The following is a 19,408-nucleotide window of genomic DNA, read 5'->3' as shown; positions in this document are numbered from 1 at the left end:
GGCAATTTAACTTTACCAATTGCAAGTTATAATGACTTCATATCACTGGACCATGGTTAAGTAATAAACTCGTGTAGAAAGAGAAATGTCTTACGGATCACATTCCGCACATGACGCATATTGTTCGCTTTGGCACGATAGGCTTCACGAATTTATCATTCGGGAAACACTCTCATCGAGTCTAAAAGCATGGGTATTATATAAACACGTGCTATGCCTTGTAAAGTTTTCTACTTTTTCCTCCCATTTCACTGTGAAATTCGTCTAAAGCGTCATATAATCCAGCCCCTTCTTCAAAAATATCAGCTTAATTTCAATCCGCCCTCAGTCATAAACAACACATTAATGATTCAATATGAACATCAGATACAAATATTACCATATTTTTATTTCCTGAACCAGCTCACCAAAGATTTGGAGTCTTGCAGATAGGTATAAAGTTTAAAAGGGGAGGGTCAATGGACACGAGAACTCAAAGAGAATAGCTGAAGTAAGGAATGCAAGGAAGGTTGCTTTTTCCTTGCTATTTTGTATCCTGTGATATTCTATTGAAAAGATGCAATTCTATAGTACTTTTTTTTTTCCTTCTCTTTTCATACATTTTATCATTCTCTGTTGTATTTTGTTTAGATTTCATCCTGACAATCATGTGAGAGACATCCCCTCACCCGTCCTGAAATGCTTCCCCATATGCTCCTTAAAAAAAATAGTATAAAAGTTCAAGAAGGAAAGAAAATCATTTGGTTTTCTCCTTTTTTCTTTTAATAATTTCAGAAAGGAAAATATTTTACTTAGAACGAAGGATTAACTCAAACTTAGAAGGCCTCACAATGGACTCAAACCATTATTAAAACTTCTTCTAGTGGAAGTATATCATTCAAGCAAGTAGCTAGATGGGAAACAATGCTTCTTAATTCTTAAAACTTTTTTACACAAGAACCCGTAGAAGTATTAAATCTGGAAAAAGAATCCCAACTGACCAAAAATGTTGTTAGCTAAAAGTTGAGTCCACGTTTGGAATTGATCTAAAATGATAATGGCAACAGATCAAGCCAAGTCAACCAATTAAGAGATTACGGTTATTAATTACAAAATTAGGTGGCATTAGATGCTTCTAACCAGAAGTAAAGGGAGGAAAACCTAGTACTCCCTCCTGTTCATAATAAGTGTCCATTTCCATAATCAAATTAATTATTTTCTTTCAAATTTACCTCTATTTAGACAAGTGTGATTTTATATATAATCAAGAAACTATAGTAATTCGGTAGTATTTAATGAAGGATAATTTAGTCAAAAGACTTATGTTTGTCTAGGAGTTAATATTTTCTTAAATGGTATGCTAAAAATTAAATGAACACTTATAGCCTGTTTGGCCAAGCTTATTTTCCCCCCAAAAAGTGCTTATGTTAAAAAAAGTGAGGTGTTTGGCCAAGTTTTGGGGGAATAGCAGAAGCAGTTTTTCAGAAGCTAAAGAAAATAGCTTTTGCCTAAAAGCACTTTTTTGAAAAGTACTTTTGAGAAAAATACACATAGAAGCACTTTTTAAAAGCTTAGCCAAACACTAATTGATGTTCAAAAGTACTTTTTAAATTAATTGACCAAACACAAACTGCTTTTAGCAAAAGATAAGTTGTTTTTAGAAGCATGACCAAACATGCTATTATTCTGAACCGAAAGGGGTAGCAGGTAAACTATTGTTTTATTATTAAGGAGTATAATCAATGGTCCAACTTTGATGCACTATAATAAACTTCAACAAGATTGTATACACCAACACGATAAATATACGATATTGAGCCCGTTTGGATGGGCTTAAAAAAAGTGACTTTTATGTAAGAAGTGTTTTTAGAACTTTTAAGTGCTGAAAGTTATTTTTATAAATAAGCAGTTGAGTGTTTGGATAAAAGTGCTTATGCTGACAATAAGTTGTTGATGTGTTTGGCAAATAAGTGCTTTTATGCACTTATTTTCTGTCAAAATGACTTAAATACCCTTAAAGCTGTTAACACTATAATAAGTTGATTTAAAAGATTTTTAAACTCTAAAGTTGATTCAAATCAAAAGTAATTTATATTGTAAAATCACTTCCACTATAAAATGTTTATTTAAAAGTTAATTTTTTATAAATACATGTTACTTAAGGGGGTGCATGAGCTAAAAGAGACACTTATTTTGGAATGAAGAGTTGTGTATTAATTATGAGAATATTAATTAAACCATTCTTCTTCCTCCAACAGATATATCCTATGTTAACGGTGAAGAGTGGATTTTACAAGATTTAATGATACGTTTTGGCACTAATAATAAATGTTGAGTTCTTCTCTGTAGAGCGTGTTTTTGGCTACTGTATTGTTCCTGGAAAGTCCTTCTCGTGTATAGTCTTTAAAAAATGTTCATTTATAAATTTTTGTGAAGGCAAATTTTTACCACTATGTTATTCACTATCACCACACAACTACCAATTACCCCCACTACTTGGCATTTCCACCACTGCCACCACCGTAAGTTGGCCTCTACCAACACTTATTCACATCCACTGCCAATCATATCCACAACTAATCACCATACATCGATCACCAACCTTCATTGTACAACATCTTAATAATCATTATTATATTTTAAATATAGACGTGACTTTTTGGAGAGATACACAATAAATACTTTACACTTTAATTAACCTATTTTACGTGTTCTATTCTTCTGAGTCACATGTCACAACCTCTTTTACCAATTCTGTAGAACTAATTATTTCATGCTCAATTGAACCTCTTTATCACATTCATTGTTGAGTTTTCTTTTTCAAATAGTCCCTTGAATGTGGAATTTACTCTAGTGGTGGAGTACATCGAAATGTTAATACTTTGCACTTTATATTAGTCAATTTTAAAAACAAATAGAGCCTTAGTTTTCCTTGTTTCAAGCAGTGTTTTAAAAAGCACGGGTGTCAAAGATGGAGAATTTGACACAAAATAAAAAGTGCTAATACAACCGAAAGCACTCCACTATAAATACAAGAAGTGGAAAATATTCATATAATACAAGCATCAAGCATTAGAAATGTCACTAGCAATCATATCACGAAACCCCATCCAATAGACATCATTTTGTTCTCCTACATCTTCGACATCTACATTGTTAGCTCTTGAAGTTGTGCCAATATCATTAGAATCAACCGATGGAATATAGCTCTCATTCTCGGCTGTTTGGAATGCATCATCCACATTGCATTTCTTTCTAATATAATTGTGAATGGCCATAGTAGCAAGTACGATGTCCCTTTGTGTGTCAATGTGATAGTATGGCATGTCTCTCAAAATAGACCATCTTGCTTTCCAAACGCCAAATGTGCGCTCTACTACTACTTTTCTACAAGAAGAATGTAAATAGTTAAATTTCTCAATGCGTTCATGAACTCTGCAACATCAAGAGAAGAAGTGGAAGCAGCAGCCGCAGCTGTGCACCTAGCTAAATTTTTACATCACCCAACTGGTGTCACTGCACAAGTGCCATGAGCAATCAACAACACAACAACAACAATCATGGATACCAAAAGAAACCGCAACTCTGTGCACCTAGCCAGAGATTTCATACACTCGGGTACGTTGAGTACACAAATCAAGCAAAAGTGTGGCTAAAGTGACTGAAGTTAGGGAGTGTGGAAGCAGCAGCCGCAGCAGCAGCCAGTGTGGAAGCAGCAGCCGCAGCCGCAGCAGCAGCTAGTGTGGAAGCAGCAGCCGCAGCCGCAGCAGCAGCAGCAGCAGCAGCAGCAGGTATAAACTGTGTTGTTTTTTTCTTTTTTCTAGCTAGCATACAAAGAAAGAAAAGATTCGTAAGAAAAATTGATCAGTTTGTGTATATCTTAAACAAATTTTATAACATGATTTTTATCAATGTACATTAAGTATACGTATATAAGTATATCTAAGCCGCAGCCGCAGCAGTTATATTCATACTCCAAACTTTGGGCCATTCTTGATTTAAGCCTTTCATCTTTATTATATTAAAATTTAATTGTTTTTTGTAATTTTATATTCTTTGGTCATGTGCCTACTCCACTTGTTAGTTGTTAGTTTCACTAGAGCCAAGATAAGATACTGTGTAGAATAGTACTGAATAAATGTATTAGTTATATATAGGTTGAAAACACTACCAAACAAGGGATTAAAAAATACCAAGCTAATACCAGTATTGTTTTCTCTATTACCTCCTACCAAACAACCCCTTATTGTAAGTAATCTCTACTGGATGAGGCATGGCCAGCAGTAGGGGAGGAGAAGGAAGATATTCGTTATCAGTGTTTCTTAACAACTTTTTATGTGACAGGGTCTGTTTGGTCTATCAGGATCAGTTGACCTTAGTGCGCTCGAACAAGATCTCCTGAAGCTATTGTCTGCACATGGAATTGGTGTTGCCTTCCCAGCAGTTGCTTCCGCGGAATATAAGTTGAGAGCAACGGTAGGAAGTTCATTTTGGGAACTCCCTTCATCTATTACTACTAGTTATTAAATGAACAGAAGAAGAAAATTTGCATTGTTGAATTGGTCTCAGGTTCCAATTTAGGTGAAAGTCTAATCTTATGAGCAAACAGAAACAAGAATTCTATAATCTCTGCAAGTAGTCATGTTAAGTATATATAATAAATAATAATGTTAAGAGGAAGTATATGGCTTAACGTTGGTAATCAACTGACTTCAATCACTTGATTATCTGTGGGATGGTGGAGTGATATGTCAGATTTTTCTTTCAATAAGTAAGTAAAACATATTACTGAATAGTATTAAGAAGATTCTGAAATATGTACAGAGTTTGAAAAGCAAAATCTCAGTTTCCTTTCTAACCTTTACATAGAACTATAGCAAGATAGGGAAGTAATACACAGGATTATAAGCCTTAGCAGTATATTATAGGATAGAAGGAGCTTCGACTGCACTTACGATTACTAGTAAGAGGCTAGGGTTCAGGCGTGTGTCTGCCATACCAAAATGACAGAGAAACAACTCTTATGAATTTTCATATTACTCATTGCCTTGCCAAATTCCAACTAGTGAAACTTCAATCTAGTTAGAGTATTAAACCTGCACAAGATTATATGAAGCTGCATCTTCTTTTAATAATTTCACAACCCCCTATTTCATAATGCTTTTAATAAAAAGTCTCTACTCAAAAACTGCTTGGATTTCCCGAATTGAAATCCCTTTTGTACATTCTAGTTCTACTACTGAAATTGCAAGGACATGAATTCAGCAAAGTATCATGTAACATTTATATCAAGATTATAAGTTTTATTAACAAGTCTATCTCCCCAAAATGCACAAGCAAAACTCAACTCCTTCAATCATAATAATCAAAAAGGGAGTAATCTTGATTTCAAAACAAAAAAAATAAAAAATCAAAAGCAGATTCAGCTCCACCCTTCATAATAATCCAAAAAGGAGCAATCTTTATCCAAAAAAAAAAATCAGCCTCCTATCTCTCTCTCTCTAAAACTGCTCATCAATCAAGATTTGGCTAGACCCATCAAATAATGGAAGTTCCATACAGATTTGGCTAGACCCATCAATCAAGAACTAACAAAGACCAAAAAGGGTGCTCAAAAAACTTACTCAAACAGTCACCAAGATTGAAAGTCTGTTTAGCAACCCAAGCAAAGTAATCAGATGATGCTTTTTTAGCGGCAATGTTGTAGATTTATGTTAGAGAGAGAAAGAGAGTGAGTGAGGGAGTGAAGAAAGAGCCCGTTTTGGAGGCTGGTTGTTGCACACAGCGATGGTGGAGGCTGCGTGTAGAAGAAATGAGGAAGAAATGTGAATTTTAGGGCTTTAGCTGAGAGGGTAGTTTAGGAATTAAAATAAAATATCAGGGATATAAAAGTAATTTTCATGGTCAACACAAATGGCTTTAAGCCATCCAAAAAAAGAGTTAGGATTCCAACTTTTTATTTTTGGGTAACTTTAAGCACTTTTTGGCTTAAATTTGACATTTTAAGTTGGTAGTCAAACACTACAATAAGCTAAAAAGGGCTTATAAGTTGGTTTGACCAACTTATAAGCCCATCCAAACGGGCTCATTGTTCTTTCTATACTTTAATTACTGAAAGTGGTTGATGTAGAGTGTTACGTATGAGCTCATTCAGAGGCAATAGCTTTGATAGGGCTGATATAGAGTGTAATTTATAGTGTCAACTTCTTTCTATATGAACTTTAATTATTGATCTCAATTAAACCAATAAGATGGTGATAGCTTATAGCATTTAAATTCTGTCAAGCTTTTAATGGAAAGCCAGTGTTTGTGAGAAAGCAACGGAAGCATTAATTCTAAGATTTTCACCTTTCTTGATCCCTTAGCTAACTTGCTAGAACAACATATTACAGATATATACTATGTAGTTACATTTACACAAGTTTAAGGGAAACATTTTTGAGAGGGTTATTTGTGTTATATGTTAAACGGAAAAGGCTCATAAATACCCCTAACTTATTGAAAAAGGCTCATAAATACCCTTCTTCCACCTTTTGGTCTAAAAATATCCTTCCATCCACCTTTTAGGTCTAAAAATACCCTTAAGGTTTGTTTTTGGCTCAAATATACCCCTCAAACTAACAAGTTAAAATTAACTCTTTTAAAAAGCCAAATGACATTTTGTAATTGGTCAATAATAAAATTCCGTAATTTTAAAAAAAAATCCAGATTTAAAAAAAAATTGCCAGTAATTTAAAATTCCAGATTTAAAAAAAAAAAATTGCCAATAATAAAATTCCGTAATTTACATTTTTTTTTTAAAATTGTGTGGAAACTTTAGGTTTAAGTGTTTTATTTTTTAAGGTTTTGATTCAAGCGTATTATTTTTTTAATCAAGACATAAGCCAAATGGCATTTTGTAATTGGTCATACATTTTAATTTTAGAATAAGTAAAACCCACCCAATTTTTAAGACGCAAACCCACCCATTTCTTTTCAAAAAATAGTAGAATAATTGAATTAGATTTATGTTCAAAATAAAGTTATGTCTTGATTAAAAAAATAACACGCTTGAATCAAAACCTTAAAAAATAAAACACTTAAACCTAAAGTTTCCACACAATTTAAAAAAAAAAATGTAAATTACGGAATTTTATTATTGGCAATTTTTTTTAAATATGGAATTTTAAATTACTGACAATTTATTATTGGCAATTTTTTTTAAATCTGGATTTTTTTTTAAATTACGGAATTTTATTATTGACCAATTACAAAATGTCATTTGGCTTTTTAAAAGAGTTAATTTTAACTTGTTAGTTTGAGGGGTATATTTGAGCCAAAAACAAACCTTAAGGGTATTTTTAGACCTAAAAGGTGGATGGAAGGATATTTTTAGACCAAAAGGTGGAAGGAGTGTATTTATGAGTCTTTCCGTTTAACATATAACACAAATAACCCTCTCAAAAATGTTTCCCTTAAACTTGTGTAAATGTAACTACATAGTATATATCTGTAATATGTTGTTCTAGCAAGTTAGCCAAGGGATCAATCAATTACGTACTTTATATTAATCCTAAATTATTTGAGGTAGTGATATTAATTACCTATATATATATATATATATATATATATATATATATATATATATATATATATATATATATATATTCTGTTCTACTCTTTCCAGTTCAAAATAAGTGTCCACTTAGCCTTTATGACACTCTTTGAGTACATACTTACTCCTAGAAGAAAATAGGTATTTTGACTAAATTACCCTTAATTAAAATTTGCATAAACTTGTTATATTGGGATCTGGTCACTTAGCACTTAATAGGGGTAAATTTATAAAAAATAAAATTAATTCCTTCTTAACTATGTAAATGGACACTTATTTTGAACCTAAATAAAAAAGCTAAATGAACACTTATTATGAATCGAGTGGAGTATATCATTTCAATGTTCATTTTTCTTCCGAAAACTAGGACAAACTTAGAAGTATTCTATGGAAATACATCATGCTAATTAAGATGGATATTGAATGCACCTACAGCTTAGGTCATCTTGAGATCTACACTCATTCTGCAAACCTTAAATATTTGTTTTTTCTTTTCAATTTTTTATTTCCATTTGAGGGAGGCTAATATAAAAAATAACTTCAGAAAGTCAAAGGCAAAATATATGTCTGCCAATACTTTTTTCTTTTATTTCAATTAATGTTGATACTAATTACGTACATACTATTTCTTGTTTGCCCGGACCAGGAAAAAAGACGAAGAAATGGTGAAAGAAGCAAGGTATAAACCTTATGTCACTAAATATTAGATTATTGATAGACGAAGCAACTGAAAGTTTTAAATGAGGAAAAAAATCCAAAATGGTTGCCAATGTCATGGGGTTAATTTAGCGTAAGATGAACTTTATCTACTATAACGGTAAAGGCACATAGGATGAATTTTATCTACTATAACGGTAAAGGCACATACTTATAACATAAACTTTACTTATTAAGGTGACTTTATTGTTATAATGGATGCAATTTAATTAATTTAATGTGATAAAATTTTCATATCCACCAATTCTTTTAACATAATTTTGCTTGCGCATACAATTAATTATGCAAAATATTATCACCGCTATTTCAAAAAACTGTTACATTTCACCGTATGTGGTCACATAACTGGATCTAAGTATAGTCAAGATTTTCTTAACTTAGAAAACTTATAATCAAGATTTTCTTAGGAAACTTATCCTCCAAAATAGAATATTCACTTATCTAGGAAAAAAAAAATAAAGAACTTGGCAGGTTTGATTCTTAGTAATTTCTTGAAAAGTTTTGGATCTACAGAAGTTTGAAGTTCAGAGTTTCACAGCTAATATGAATTATTTACCTAGATGGAAAAGAAATTAATTTTACACATTTCCTTTTTATTAATTTCTTAATTAGTAAATGAAGCCTAGTCATAGTGGCAAGGCTGAAATGTAAAGATATTAAAATTGGATTGGATTCTAATTTTCCTCAGAGCAGCATGGTTCAACCGGAATATAAGTAAACCTAGCAGCAATTGATGTTGTAATTTAATTTGTGACTAACTCGTATTTGTTTGCCGTTGAAATTATTTCATTTGATTAATAATCTGCTAATAATGGACTCTTTGTACATTGATTCACAAAAACTCCCCTACTACTAGGGTAGGCTACTTAGCTAATAGGACTATTTAGGATTATGAAATAGGTAAAGAGTTTAGATTAGTGATACTTCCTCCCGTCCGAAATAATTGATGCTTTAGCTTTTAACTTCTAAAAGTAGATTTAAAATAAATGATGTTGCATAAAATTTATAAGATATTTTATTCATTTATCTTGACAAATTCCTAAATCAACGTACAAATTGAATGATGTATTCAATAAATTTTGGAGAGTATTTTAATCAAATCCTTCTTAATTTTAGGAGTAAGTAAACTCCTTGATCTATCAAGCCTAAAATTAGGGGCGGAGCTACATAGGACTGTCACGGAAAAAAAATTATTTATTTCTACATAATTAAATTATTTTTATGTATATATAATAGACGTGAAACCCATTGACTTCTTATTTACATTTTTATAAAATTATTAGTGAAAATACTGATTCTGTTGCTGCCTAAAATATGGATAAGAGGATCTACTAATCCTGTTTTGACTTGCTGTTAACTTGTGTCTCAGTGTAATATTATTCACTGATTTTCTCTCTCATCCCACATTTATTATCACTCTTTAGTCTTTGCTTAGCAATAAGTACCCCCAACTCTGAATAATAATGGTCATTAATAGCAGTATATATAAATGCCATTAAAAAGCCAAACAAAAGCCAAAAGCTAAACCCCCACCAGCTTAGAGATTTCAACTTTCAAGAATCAAACACATTTACAAATTCCACGCAATAAGGAATCAAAACCAGCCTTTATTTTCTCTATCAATAGCCATATATATCAAAAGGGTGTTTGAGATTTTGTGTATATTTTTGAGTTCTTGAAAAAGGGTGGTGAAGATGCAAAAGAAAAGGTGGAGAACAGTGGCTATTGTACGCAAGGTGCTAACTTTTGCAATAGCTGCAATAGCCCTTTTGGCTCTTTTATATGTTCATGTCCAATTTCCTTCATCAGAAATTACCAAGTTACCTGATAAACTCCCCACGGTAATAGTTATTTGCTTCTTAGTTTATTTTTTTGCTCTGTCTTTTGCAAAGCATTGTTTTTTTCTATTTTTACTTCTTGTGTCTTACTACTTTTTTTTACTGTTTATTGAATATATGGAAAGGGTGTCACATGGAACAAAATGGGATTGAGGTGTAATTGTTGTTATGATTTATGGTATTGGGACTGGTAAATATTGGGTTTTTTTAGTTTATTTGAGTAAATTGTTGATTATTTGAAGCAATCTGGAAATGGAACTTAATTGTTTTTTTTTTTTGTTTTAGTGTGATGGTTAATGTTGAAAATGCTTTTGTAGTATTTCTTTCATTGTTGACATTTGTTCTTGATTATGGTTGTTGTTTAAGGTTTAGGTACTGATCTTGGGTGTTTTATTATTGTAGCAACACGAATCTTCATACCAAAAGCTAAGTAGAGAACGAAGCTGGATTCAAGAACTTGCCCCACCCCATTTGCCAAAGGCTCCTCTCGCTGCTCACAAGGTTTTATACTCTCTCAAATAGATATTTAGATTTATCTCTTGAAAAAAAAATATCCTTGAAGTAAATTGAGTTTATGATGGCATTAGTGTTGGATCTGCTATGATTTTTGACATATGTTTGTACACGTTCAACATAGGACTGTGTGAATAGTTACGAAGTAATTATGCATATTTCATGTTTTCACTCCTTTAGATTTGACAGTTAGATGTTGCCAGTCGGAATTGGAGTTTGGACAAGTTATGGAAACCGCCCCCGAATCGCGACTATGTTCCTTGTGTTGCTCCAAGTCCATTATATACGTGTAAGTAGTTTCTTATTCCCATACAACACAATATTAGAAAGTAGCTTTGTTAGTTCGTGAACCGAATATATATGATTTTTCTATGTTGCTTATCTTTCTTTACAATTTACCTCCAGCTCCTCCAGAGTCTCGAGGCTACCTGCTGGTTCATGCGAATGGTGGGCTTAATCAGATGAGAGCTGGGGTCTGTATTCTTCGCATCTCTTTTCCTTTTGAGATATTAATGATGTCTGTTCTTCTTTCAATTTCTAGAGTATTTTTTTTTTTTCCTTTCAGTATCAATGTTCTACTGGAATATTTATGTTGTTGGACAATAAACTAAACTTGAAGTATGGTTCATACTGTTGAGGTCTCTCTTTCTTTAAAGATCCAGATGACTAAAACATGAATATTGGACTTAATCCTTTATGTAACTATTAGAAGTTAGTATTAGTTTTCTTGAAGGAAAGAAATGATTCAAAAAGTTTAGTAGTATGACTAAACCTTCTTTTCATTCATTTTGTTGAATAACTTATGATTGGTTATTATAATCAGACATTGCTTTTATCATAGAAAATGAAGTTGGCGTTCCCTTTTCTATGGGTTTGGGGGGTGGGGGGAAATGAATGAGTGGAAGTCTGTTATGCTAAATGTGCATCTGTAATTAATCATAACAACCTCAGCATAAGTTTCTTCACTTGATAGGTCTTCATCCCTTGTGACATTCTAGCATTTGGATCACATTTTGACTCTTCTAGAAGACAATTTAGTTCCCCTAAACCAGTATACATCTTCGTTCCCAAATTTTTAGCTCCATATTAGTTAATTCTTTCCTTTATAAGGTGATTAGTCTTTGGTGAATATCTTTTATTTATTGTGTATCCATGGAAATTGTCATCCATGCAAATTTCAAAATATGTATGCATATAACATTTAGTTGTCATTGTTTGTGGCTTTCTGCTGAAAGCAGTGTTTGTTGCTTTGCAGATATGTGACATGGTTGCAGTTGCTCGTATCATAAATGCTACTCTTGTGATCCCTGAGCTTGATAAGCGCTCACTTTGGCAGGACTCTAGGTGTGTAATGTCCTTATTGTGAGCAACTCCTCCTATTTTGGGGTTTCATGCTCATTTTAAACTGTCGTTGCAATGGGACCATCATCCTTAGAGATTGAATGTACCGTACTTGCTGCATAATTTGTGTATAAACTGGTGAAATTTACTCTTCGTCGCCTGAATTGCAGCAATTTCTCCGATGTCTTTGATGAAGACCATTTTATTAATTCTTTGGAAAACGATGTAAAGGTTGTCAAAAAGCTACCGAAGGAACTGGCATCTGCAACTAAAGCAGCTAAGCACTTTAGGAGTTGGTCTGGTGTAGATTACTATGAGGAAGAGATTGCACGACTGTGGGATGAATATCAGGTACATAAAACTGATCTGCATTCTTTGTAAGAAAAACTGTTTACCAAGAATAATGGATGCAATCTAATTTTTTTTTAGATTATTCGAGCTGCCAAGTCTGATTCAAGATTGGCGAATAATAACCTGCCTCCTGATATTCAGAAGTTGCGCTGCCGAGCTTGTTATGAAGCCCTTCGATTTGCTCCCAAGATTGAAGCAATGGGAAAGGTGACCACTTATTGATGCTTAGTGAAAAACACCTTTAACTGTTTCTTTGCCCAAGCTATTTCATTAATTCAATTTCTATTTACAGATGTTGGTTGATCGGATGAGATCCTATGGCCCTTATATTGCTTTACATTTGCGATTTGAAAAGGACATGCTTGCTTTTAGTGGATGCACACATGATTTATCCCCAGAAGAAGCTGAGGAACTGAAGGCAATTAGGTAGATTATTATGACATACTGTCATCAGATAGCCAGAGCATGTGCTTGTGGTCAATTATTGGCTAAAAACTGACCTCAACCATATGCTTTTATTTTGTTTGAGCATTAGACACCTGTGAGATGCCTAGGTCACTATTCTCCTATATTGATTCCTGTGGGGTTCAATTGTAAAGTAGTATACGAACTTTAGAACCACTCCATTGAAGAAGTTAGTCCAAAAAGAAAAACATTCACAAAGAAAAGGATCTCCAGATGCCATTCTGATGATACATTTCTACTACAAAGGATATACAATATTGTGCTTGTTTGTTAGTGATGGGGCTGAATTGGAGCTCTTTCCCTGTCACATCCATCAAGCTTTTTTAGAGATGTCCTGTCCTTGCTTTTAGTTGCATTAGTAGCATGCCCATTGACAAGATTGTTTGAATTTGTGATCTGATGATTGCTATTTCATTATCTTGATATTTGTAGGGAAAACACCACATGGTGGAAGGTGAAAGACATTGACCCTGTAGAACAGAGGACTAAAGGCTATTGCCCGTTAACTCCAAGAGAAGTTGGACTGTTCCTTTTCGCTCTTGGATTTCCATCAAACACTCCTATATATATTGCTGCTGGAGATATATATGGGGGTGATTCCCATATGTCTGATCTCTTGTCGCGCTACCCCTTATTAATGAACAAGGTATATGGTCTGCAAACCTTCCTTGCATTTTTGCTTATTGTCTTGGGTGATTTCTTGAGTTAGATGTCTCACATGCTTCTATTAATATGAGTAACTTTTAGTGGGGATTTGTATGGACATGCATGCCCATGAAATCAGAAGGTCTGATCAGTGGTCAAGGATTGAAGGATCTTTTACAGAGTGAAATGGGCCAGTAGATAGTTTCTAAGTCGATAAACACGATGGAATAATTTTACCATGACCACCCGAATGCTATCAAACACATCATGTCACCACCCGAATTGAGGCCATGACCAGAACCCTGATGGGCTCATCCCATCAAACGAACCACTGTCTAATTTAAGTAAAATCAACACATCAACCCTCAAGACATATTTAATATGTTTAAACAAGCAATAGTGTCTCAACAACTTAAGCATGATGAATACTCTCAACAACTTAAGCATGATGAATACATTCTATTGAGTACAACTCGAGTTGTTTAACATTCAAATTAAAATAAAACAACAGATGAAGATAGTTCCACGAAGACAAGTGTGGGGCACACGTGAAATTAATTCAAAAACTGGATTTGCTCTTTTTTTGGCCTCAATGTCTGCATATGTGTGTGAAAAACATAGCTGGTACAACTTAAGTTGGTCCAGTTACCATAATAATTTGAATATTTCTTTAGAGTGATTTAGAAGAAAATCAACCACACATTTTGCTAAACATTGATATTGTCGTTCACTGTAGCTCTATGCTTGGATCTTTTTTTGTGCTAGGCGAAGACGATTCATGTTCATCAGCAAGTGAATAGAAGAGAACAGGGAAAAAATGAATAGAATTTGTCTTTGATATTCTGAAAGATTCGTAAATTTTAACTGAAATGCGTCATAAAGTAAACGATCACCCGAATATCCATTTCAAGCTGTGTCAATTTTCGAAATGGCAATTGTGATGTCACCATTGAGATCAGCCAAGTCTCTAAAAATTAAGCTATTCTGACCAAATTAAAGTCATTTTTTTCCAGTTAGCAAAGTCCAACTTCTCATTGTGATGCTTCTTGAGATCCCAAAGAGAGCTTATTTGGTTAGTCTCTCCAAATGCTGAATCTGCAGCATCAGCATTGGCATGAACGATTGTGTTTTTTCACCCTTTTTTTGCTTAGGAATTTTAATTGAATATAAATATCGCGACTTCAATCTACCAAGGCATGTTCCTTCAATTCTCGGTCCCCTGTGTATGAAAATGTGCAGAAGCCATATAATCTCGAAACCAAATACTTCTGCAGTTCTGCTCTATGTGCTAATCTCCCGCTTGCTTAAAGAGTGATCTGCATCTTTCTTGCAGGAAAAGTTGGCTTCTATTGAGGAGCTTGAGCCATTCGTCAATCATGCATCTCAATTGGCTGCCCTAGACTATATCGTTTCTGTTGAGAGTGACATATTCATTCCTACATACTCAGGAAATATGGCAAGAGCAGTTGAGGGACATCGTCGATTTCTGGGGCATAGGAAAACAATAAATCCTGATAGGCAAGACCTCCTTTCTACACATGCTATATCAGTATCTTTTAGCTCCCACTTGGTATTTAGTCTGCTTGCAGGATTATAATTACCTCCTGCTAATGATTTTCTTGTAATCACCAGGAGAACTCTTGTCCGGCTTTTTGACAAAATTGACCGGGGTACAATGAAAGATGGGAAAAATCTGTCCAATCGCATTATTGAAATCCACAGGAGGCGGTATGTCAATGTAGAGATATTTTTATCTGTTTGTGAAACATAATCAGGGTACTGATGGCATTTTTAATGCTGATCATTTAGATGTCCTGTCAATGTAGTGGTTAGATTTCTTAATGAAGCCTAACAGTTATCTGCTAGATATTATTCTTGTCCTCTCTTTCTGGAGTCTGATGATGTATTTCGTTGTGGTTGTGTTTGGGCAAGGTCTGCAACTGGACGCTCTTTGAAGCTTCCCTGGCATTGTCCAGTAATGAGTGATATCTTTGTCACTTTCATTTTTAGAACAAAAACTCAAAATGCAATTTTGAGTTTTGCTTGCTCTTACCTACTTTTGTGCGGTAGGTTCTTGAAATCTTGTGACAAAATTAGTGCCTCTTGAATCTTGGTTCTAGTCTGTTGTTCCATCTGCATTGCATAAAATCATTTTTCTTACGGTTATTAGATTGAGATATGGGTATTTGAACCAAGAATCAATACAAATTGTTGTCTGATCTGTTTTGTTTATTCTTTTTTCGTCTTAAATTTTATTATTTTGAATTGTGCAGGCAAGGATCGCCAAGAAAGAGGAAAGGGCCAATTTCAGGTACAAAGGGGACGGATAGGTTCCGTTCAGAGGAGGCATTTTATGTAAATCCTTTACCGGACTGTTTATGTCGAATGGAATCGTCATACACGAACAGTTCTCATAGTATTAGGTAGTTCACATGAAGCACAAGATCCGTGTGTTGCATTAGCTATGCTGTTTCAGGCTTATTTATTGACGCTGGAGCAGGCAACGAGCTGATTTGCATGCGAAATGTATATATTATAGGTGTAGATGATTGAAGAAAACAGGTTTTTCCATTGAGCAGAGATAGGAGTTTGATTGAGATGAGGCTTTCCATGAAAGGGAAGTTGATCAAGTCAAATTGAGAGTATAACATTTTAAATTTGTATAGACGGAGGGCCTCATTATGGAGATGCCAGTTTTCTCTGTTTTCTATTTACAGTTTATTTTTTTTATTTTTTATTTTTGTGTGTGTGTTGTGTCTATTTATTCTTGGCATTCCCAACAAAAGAAAGCTAATCAATTTAATTCTCCCCAAAATAGTCTGCTATTTTCATGGTATACTTATCTTCTGGTGTAACCTGCGGTTGATATTTTTGAATTTGCTTACTAGAGCAATCAAAATTCGGAAGAAAAAGAGAGGCAAACTTCTTGTAATATACTTCTTCCCAATGCATATTAATTCAAGAACAAAAGTATATAATATAACAGAGAAAATATCTACTTTATTGACTTGTTAAGATTTACATTTTATAAATACATGGAGTAACAAAAGTTAATAAAAAAATTTGATCATATTAATGCATATCCTGATACAGAAGATCACTGATTTTACTGATTCCTAAATAGCATGAATAGCTGGTTAAAAAGCTATTGCCTAGGACTTACTCAAACACCGAAGCAATAAAATAAAATTATCATAGTCAGTCGATAAACATAATTCTATTACTTCTCCTTGCTTCAGGAATTGTAAACTCCAATTTTTTATCTGAGAAGCTCATTTACTAATTGGTAAAGACGGTGTGAAAATGTCATGCAGCTATTCTTTTGCCTTGCTGTAGACGAGTTACATCTCTATCCTGTTGAAATTCCCTAAGAAGAAAAGCTCCATATTGAAGGGCTTAATTTTCCCTTGAAACAAAGGATTGTACTATCTATTGCAGCTTGATTGTCCATAAATACTAAAATGTTTTTTGTTGGTTTCATATGCATATTAACCAAAAACAAATTCACCCACAATGCTTTACTGTGTTGTAACTGCCACAAATTTCACCTTCGCAGTAGATTGAGCTACAATATTCCTTTTTTAGAACACCATGAGAAAATTCCTGAAACTAGATTAAAAAGGTATCTCAAAGTACTTATCATGTCATCCAAGGAACAACTCCAATCACTATTGGAATACCCAAACAACTTCATTTTTTGACTCTTCTGGAACCTGATTCCATAATTGATACTTCCTTTTATGTACAGCACAACTCTTTTGGCTGCCTTTGGATACACTTCAGTAGAACAATGCATAGCCCGTAAAGAATACTTACAACATAAAATATATCGGGTCTTGTTGATGTAAGATACATCAAACACCTAATAAGAGAGAACTATGTTTCTTCTGTCATTTTAGCTCTTATCATCTTTGCTTAGTTTCTCTTCCTAGTTCATGGAGTATTAATTTCTTTGCAATTCTCCATTTTGAATTTCTCGAGAATTTCTTTTGATACTTCTTCTAGCAATTGGAAACCTCATTTTTTTCATTGTTTAATTTCATTATAAGGAAATACATCACTAGACCAAGATCAACCAATTTCAAAATTGATTGCATTATATCGAGCTTGAACTCATAATAAGCTTTGCACTGATCCCTATAATCAAAAGATCATCCACAAAGAGAAATGAAAATAATCTTATTACTATTGTGTTTAAATAATGTGTTGATATTGAAATATATTTTTACAAAATCCAGGCCAAATAATCACCTATTCAATTATATCAGACACGTGGTGCCTATTTTAGGCCATAAAGAGTTTTATATAGCTCGTCTACTTTGTCTTCTTTTCATCTTGTAATGCGCTTGTAAATTAAAGGACAATCAATTGACATAAAAGGAAAATTTTATTGAACAGGGGGAAAATTACAATCAAATGACTGAACTAAACTCCATTGATGAATAAGCAAGCTCGAAATTCCCTGCAATGGGTATATGAGATGTGAGAATCTGCTTGAGAGAGAAGAGAAGAAAGATAGAGTAGAGAGACAAAGTAGTTAGAAGAGTAATTCAACTGTGCCAACTTTAATGAATTCATAATCTGAGTTGTTAGTTCCTAAAAATGAAGTTTGTGGATCACCATTTAACTCCTATGTCTCCACGTAGGCTTATTGTTTGTATCGTATATGTTGGGAATAAAATAGACCCGTAAAAATAATATTCACGGTATTAGTGATAAACGCGGAACACTAAGTTATGGTTAAATCAGCAAGAATAAAATGCAGCAATAATGACACCAAGGTTTAACGTGGAAACCCTTCTGAATAAGGGAAAAACCACGGCCAAGAGGAGCAGCTGATATCACTATAGTAAGGAATTTTACACTGTGTAGTCACGAGTATAAATACTCCAAAGACCACTACACACTCAAAAAGAAAAACACTCTTTTGATTTTCCCACCTCACTACAATATCACTCACACTCTATTTTTCTTCACAGACTATTTTCTTACAGTCTATGGAACACCTCACTTTGCTCTCACTCAGATGTATTGTCTGAGATTTTGGTGTGTATAGCAAATGATCTTGGTGATGATACAAATGAACCATAAGCTGCCTATTTATAGGAATGAATTTCCTATGATGAGGTAGGCGCTTACATCACGACTATGATGAGGTAAGCGCTTACATCCCGACTAAGATGAGGTAAGCGCTTACATCACGACTATGTGAACAAAAGAATTGACTTGTTGGCCAATTTCACAATTGCTACCAATGTGATTTTGTCAAAGGAAGAAAAAACTTCCTTCCTTAAAAATATGGGATAGGGGACTGGACCCCACAAATCTCCCCCTCCAGTCCCATTCACCTGAAGGAGGGTACACTGGCTTCAATCCATTAATCCTTGTGCTCATCTTCCATGGCCTCCTCATAACATTCAGGTTCTCCCCCATCAGTGAGTAATACATACTCATTAGGTGAATAACGGGAAGAAGGAACATGCTGTCTAGTAGATCTTCTAAGTGGAATATCTGGCTCATCCACGACTTCATGAGTAGAAGCATCTACCTCATCAATAACAACATCGTTATCATCATCAACATGCTGATCTGGAACATGATTCTGGGCATCACCATCGTCATCGAGCCCACCAACTTCATCAACATTTGTATGAGGAACTTGATCAAGATTTACTAAACCTTCAAAACTTGAAGATTTTATCTTCTCCGCTTTGTTAATATCTTCAATGGTTTGATCCTCTACGAAGATAACATCACGGCTTCTCACGCCCTTTTTTTCAATTGGATCATATAGCCTGTAACCAAACTCATCAAGGCCATAACCAATGAAGATGCACTGCCTTATCTTGGCAGTTAATTTCGACCTTTCATCTTTAGGCACATGTACAAAAGCTTTACAACCAAACACTTTCAAGTGGTCATAGGAAACATCCTTTCCATACCAAACTCTGTTTGGAACATCACT

At 33.9% G+C, this 19,408-nt stretch overlaps 1 protein-coding gene and 1 long non-coding RNA gene across 2 annotated transcripts; one reads left to right on the top strand and one right to left on the bottom strand.

Annotated features, from left to right (window-relative positions):
* Window positions 1-2,847: 2,847 nt before the first annotated feature.
* Window positions 2,848-6,045, bottom strand: LOC132622899 (uncharacterized). Its single transcript, XR_009576034.1, has 2 exons — window positions 5,604-6,045; window positions 2,848-3,366 (listed from the first exon to the last, which is right to left on the bottom strand). It is a non-coding gene; the product is annotated as an uncharacterized LOC132622899 (long non-coding RNA).
* A 3,663-nt stretch (window positions 6,046-9,708) lies between these two features.
* LOC132627565 (O-fucosyltransferase 7-like) lies at window positions 9,709-16,249 on the top strand. The gene is made up of 12 exons (XM_060342967.1): window positions 9,709-10,131; window positions 10,531-10,629; window positions 10,831-10,930; window positions 11,047-11,114; window positions 11,897-11,985; window positions 12,153-12,333; window positions 12,412-12,540; window positions 12,626-12,759; window positions 13,231-13,444; window positions 14,777-14,961; window positions 15,076-15,171; window positions 15,717-16,249. The coding sequence occupies exons 1-12, from the start codon at window positions 9,985-9,987 to the stop codon at window positions 15,868-15,870; spliced, it is 1,596 nt and encodes a 531-aa protein (XP_060198950.1). The 5' UTR covers window positions 9,709-9,984; the 3' UTR covers window positions 15,871-16,249.
* Window positions 16,250-19,408: the final 3,159 nt, after the last annotated feature.

This window comes from Lycium barbarum, chromosome 2 (assembly GCF_019175385.1).
Source record: "Lycium barbarum isolate Lr01 chromosome 2, ASM1917538v2, whole genome shotgun sequence".
In the NCBI taxonomy this organism is placed as follows: domain Eukaryota; kingdom Viridiplantae; phylum Streptophyta; class Magnoliopsida; order Solanales; family Solanaceae; genus Lycium; species Lycium barbarum.
The sequence above is the reverse complement of the archived record's forward strand: the minus strand, read 5'-3'. Positions and strand labels throughout refer to the sequence as shown.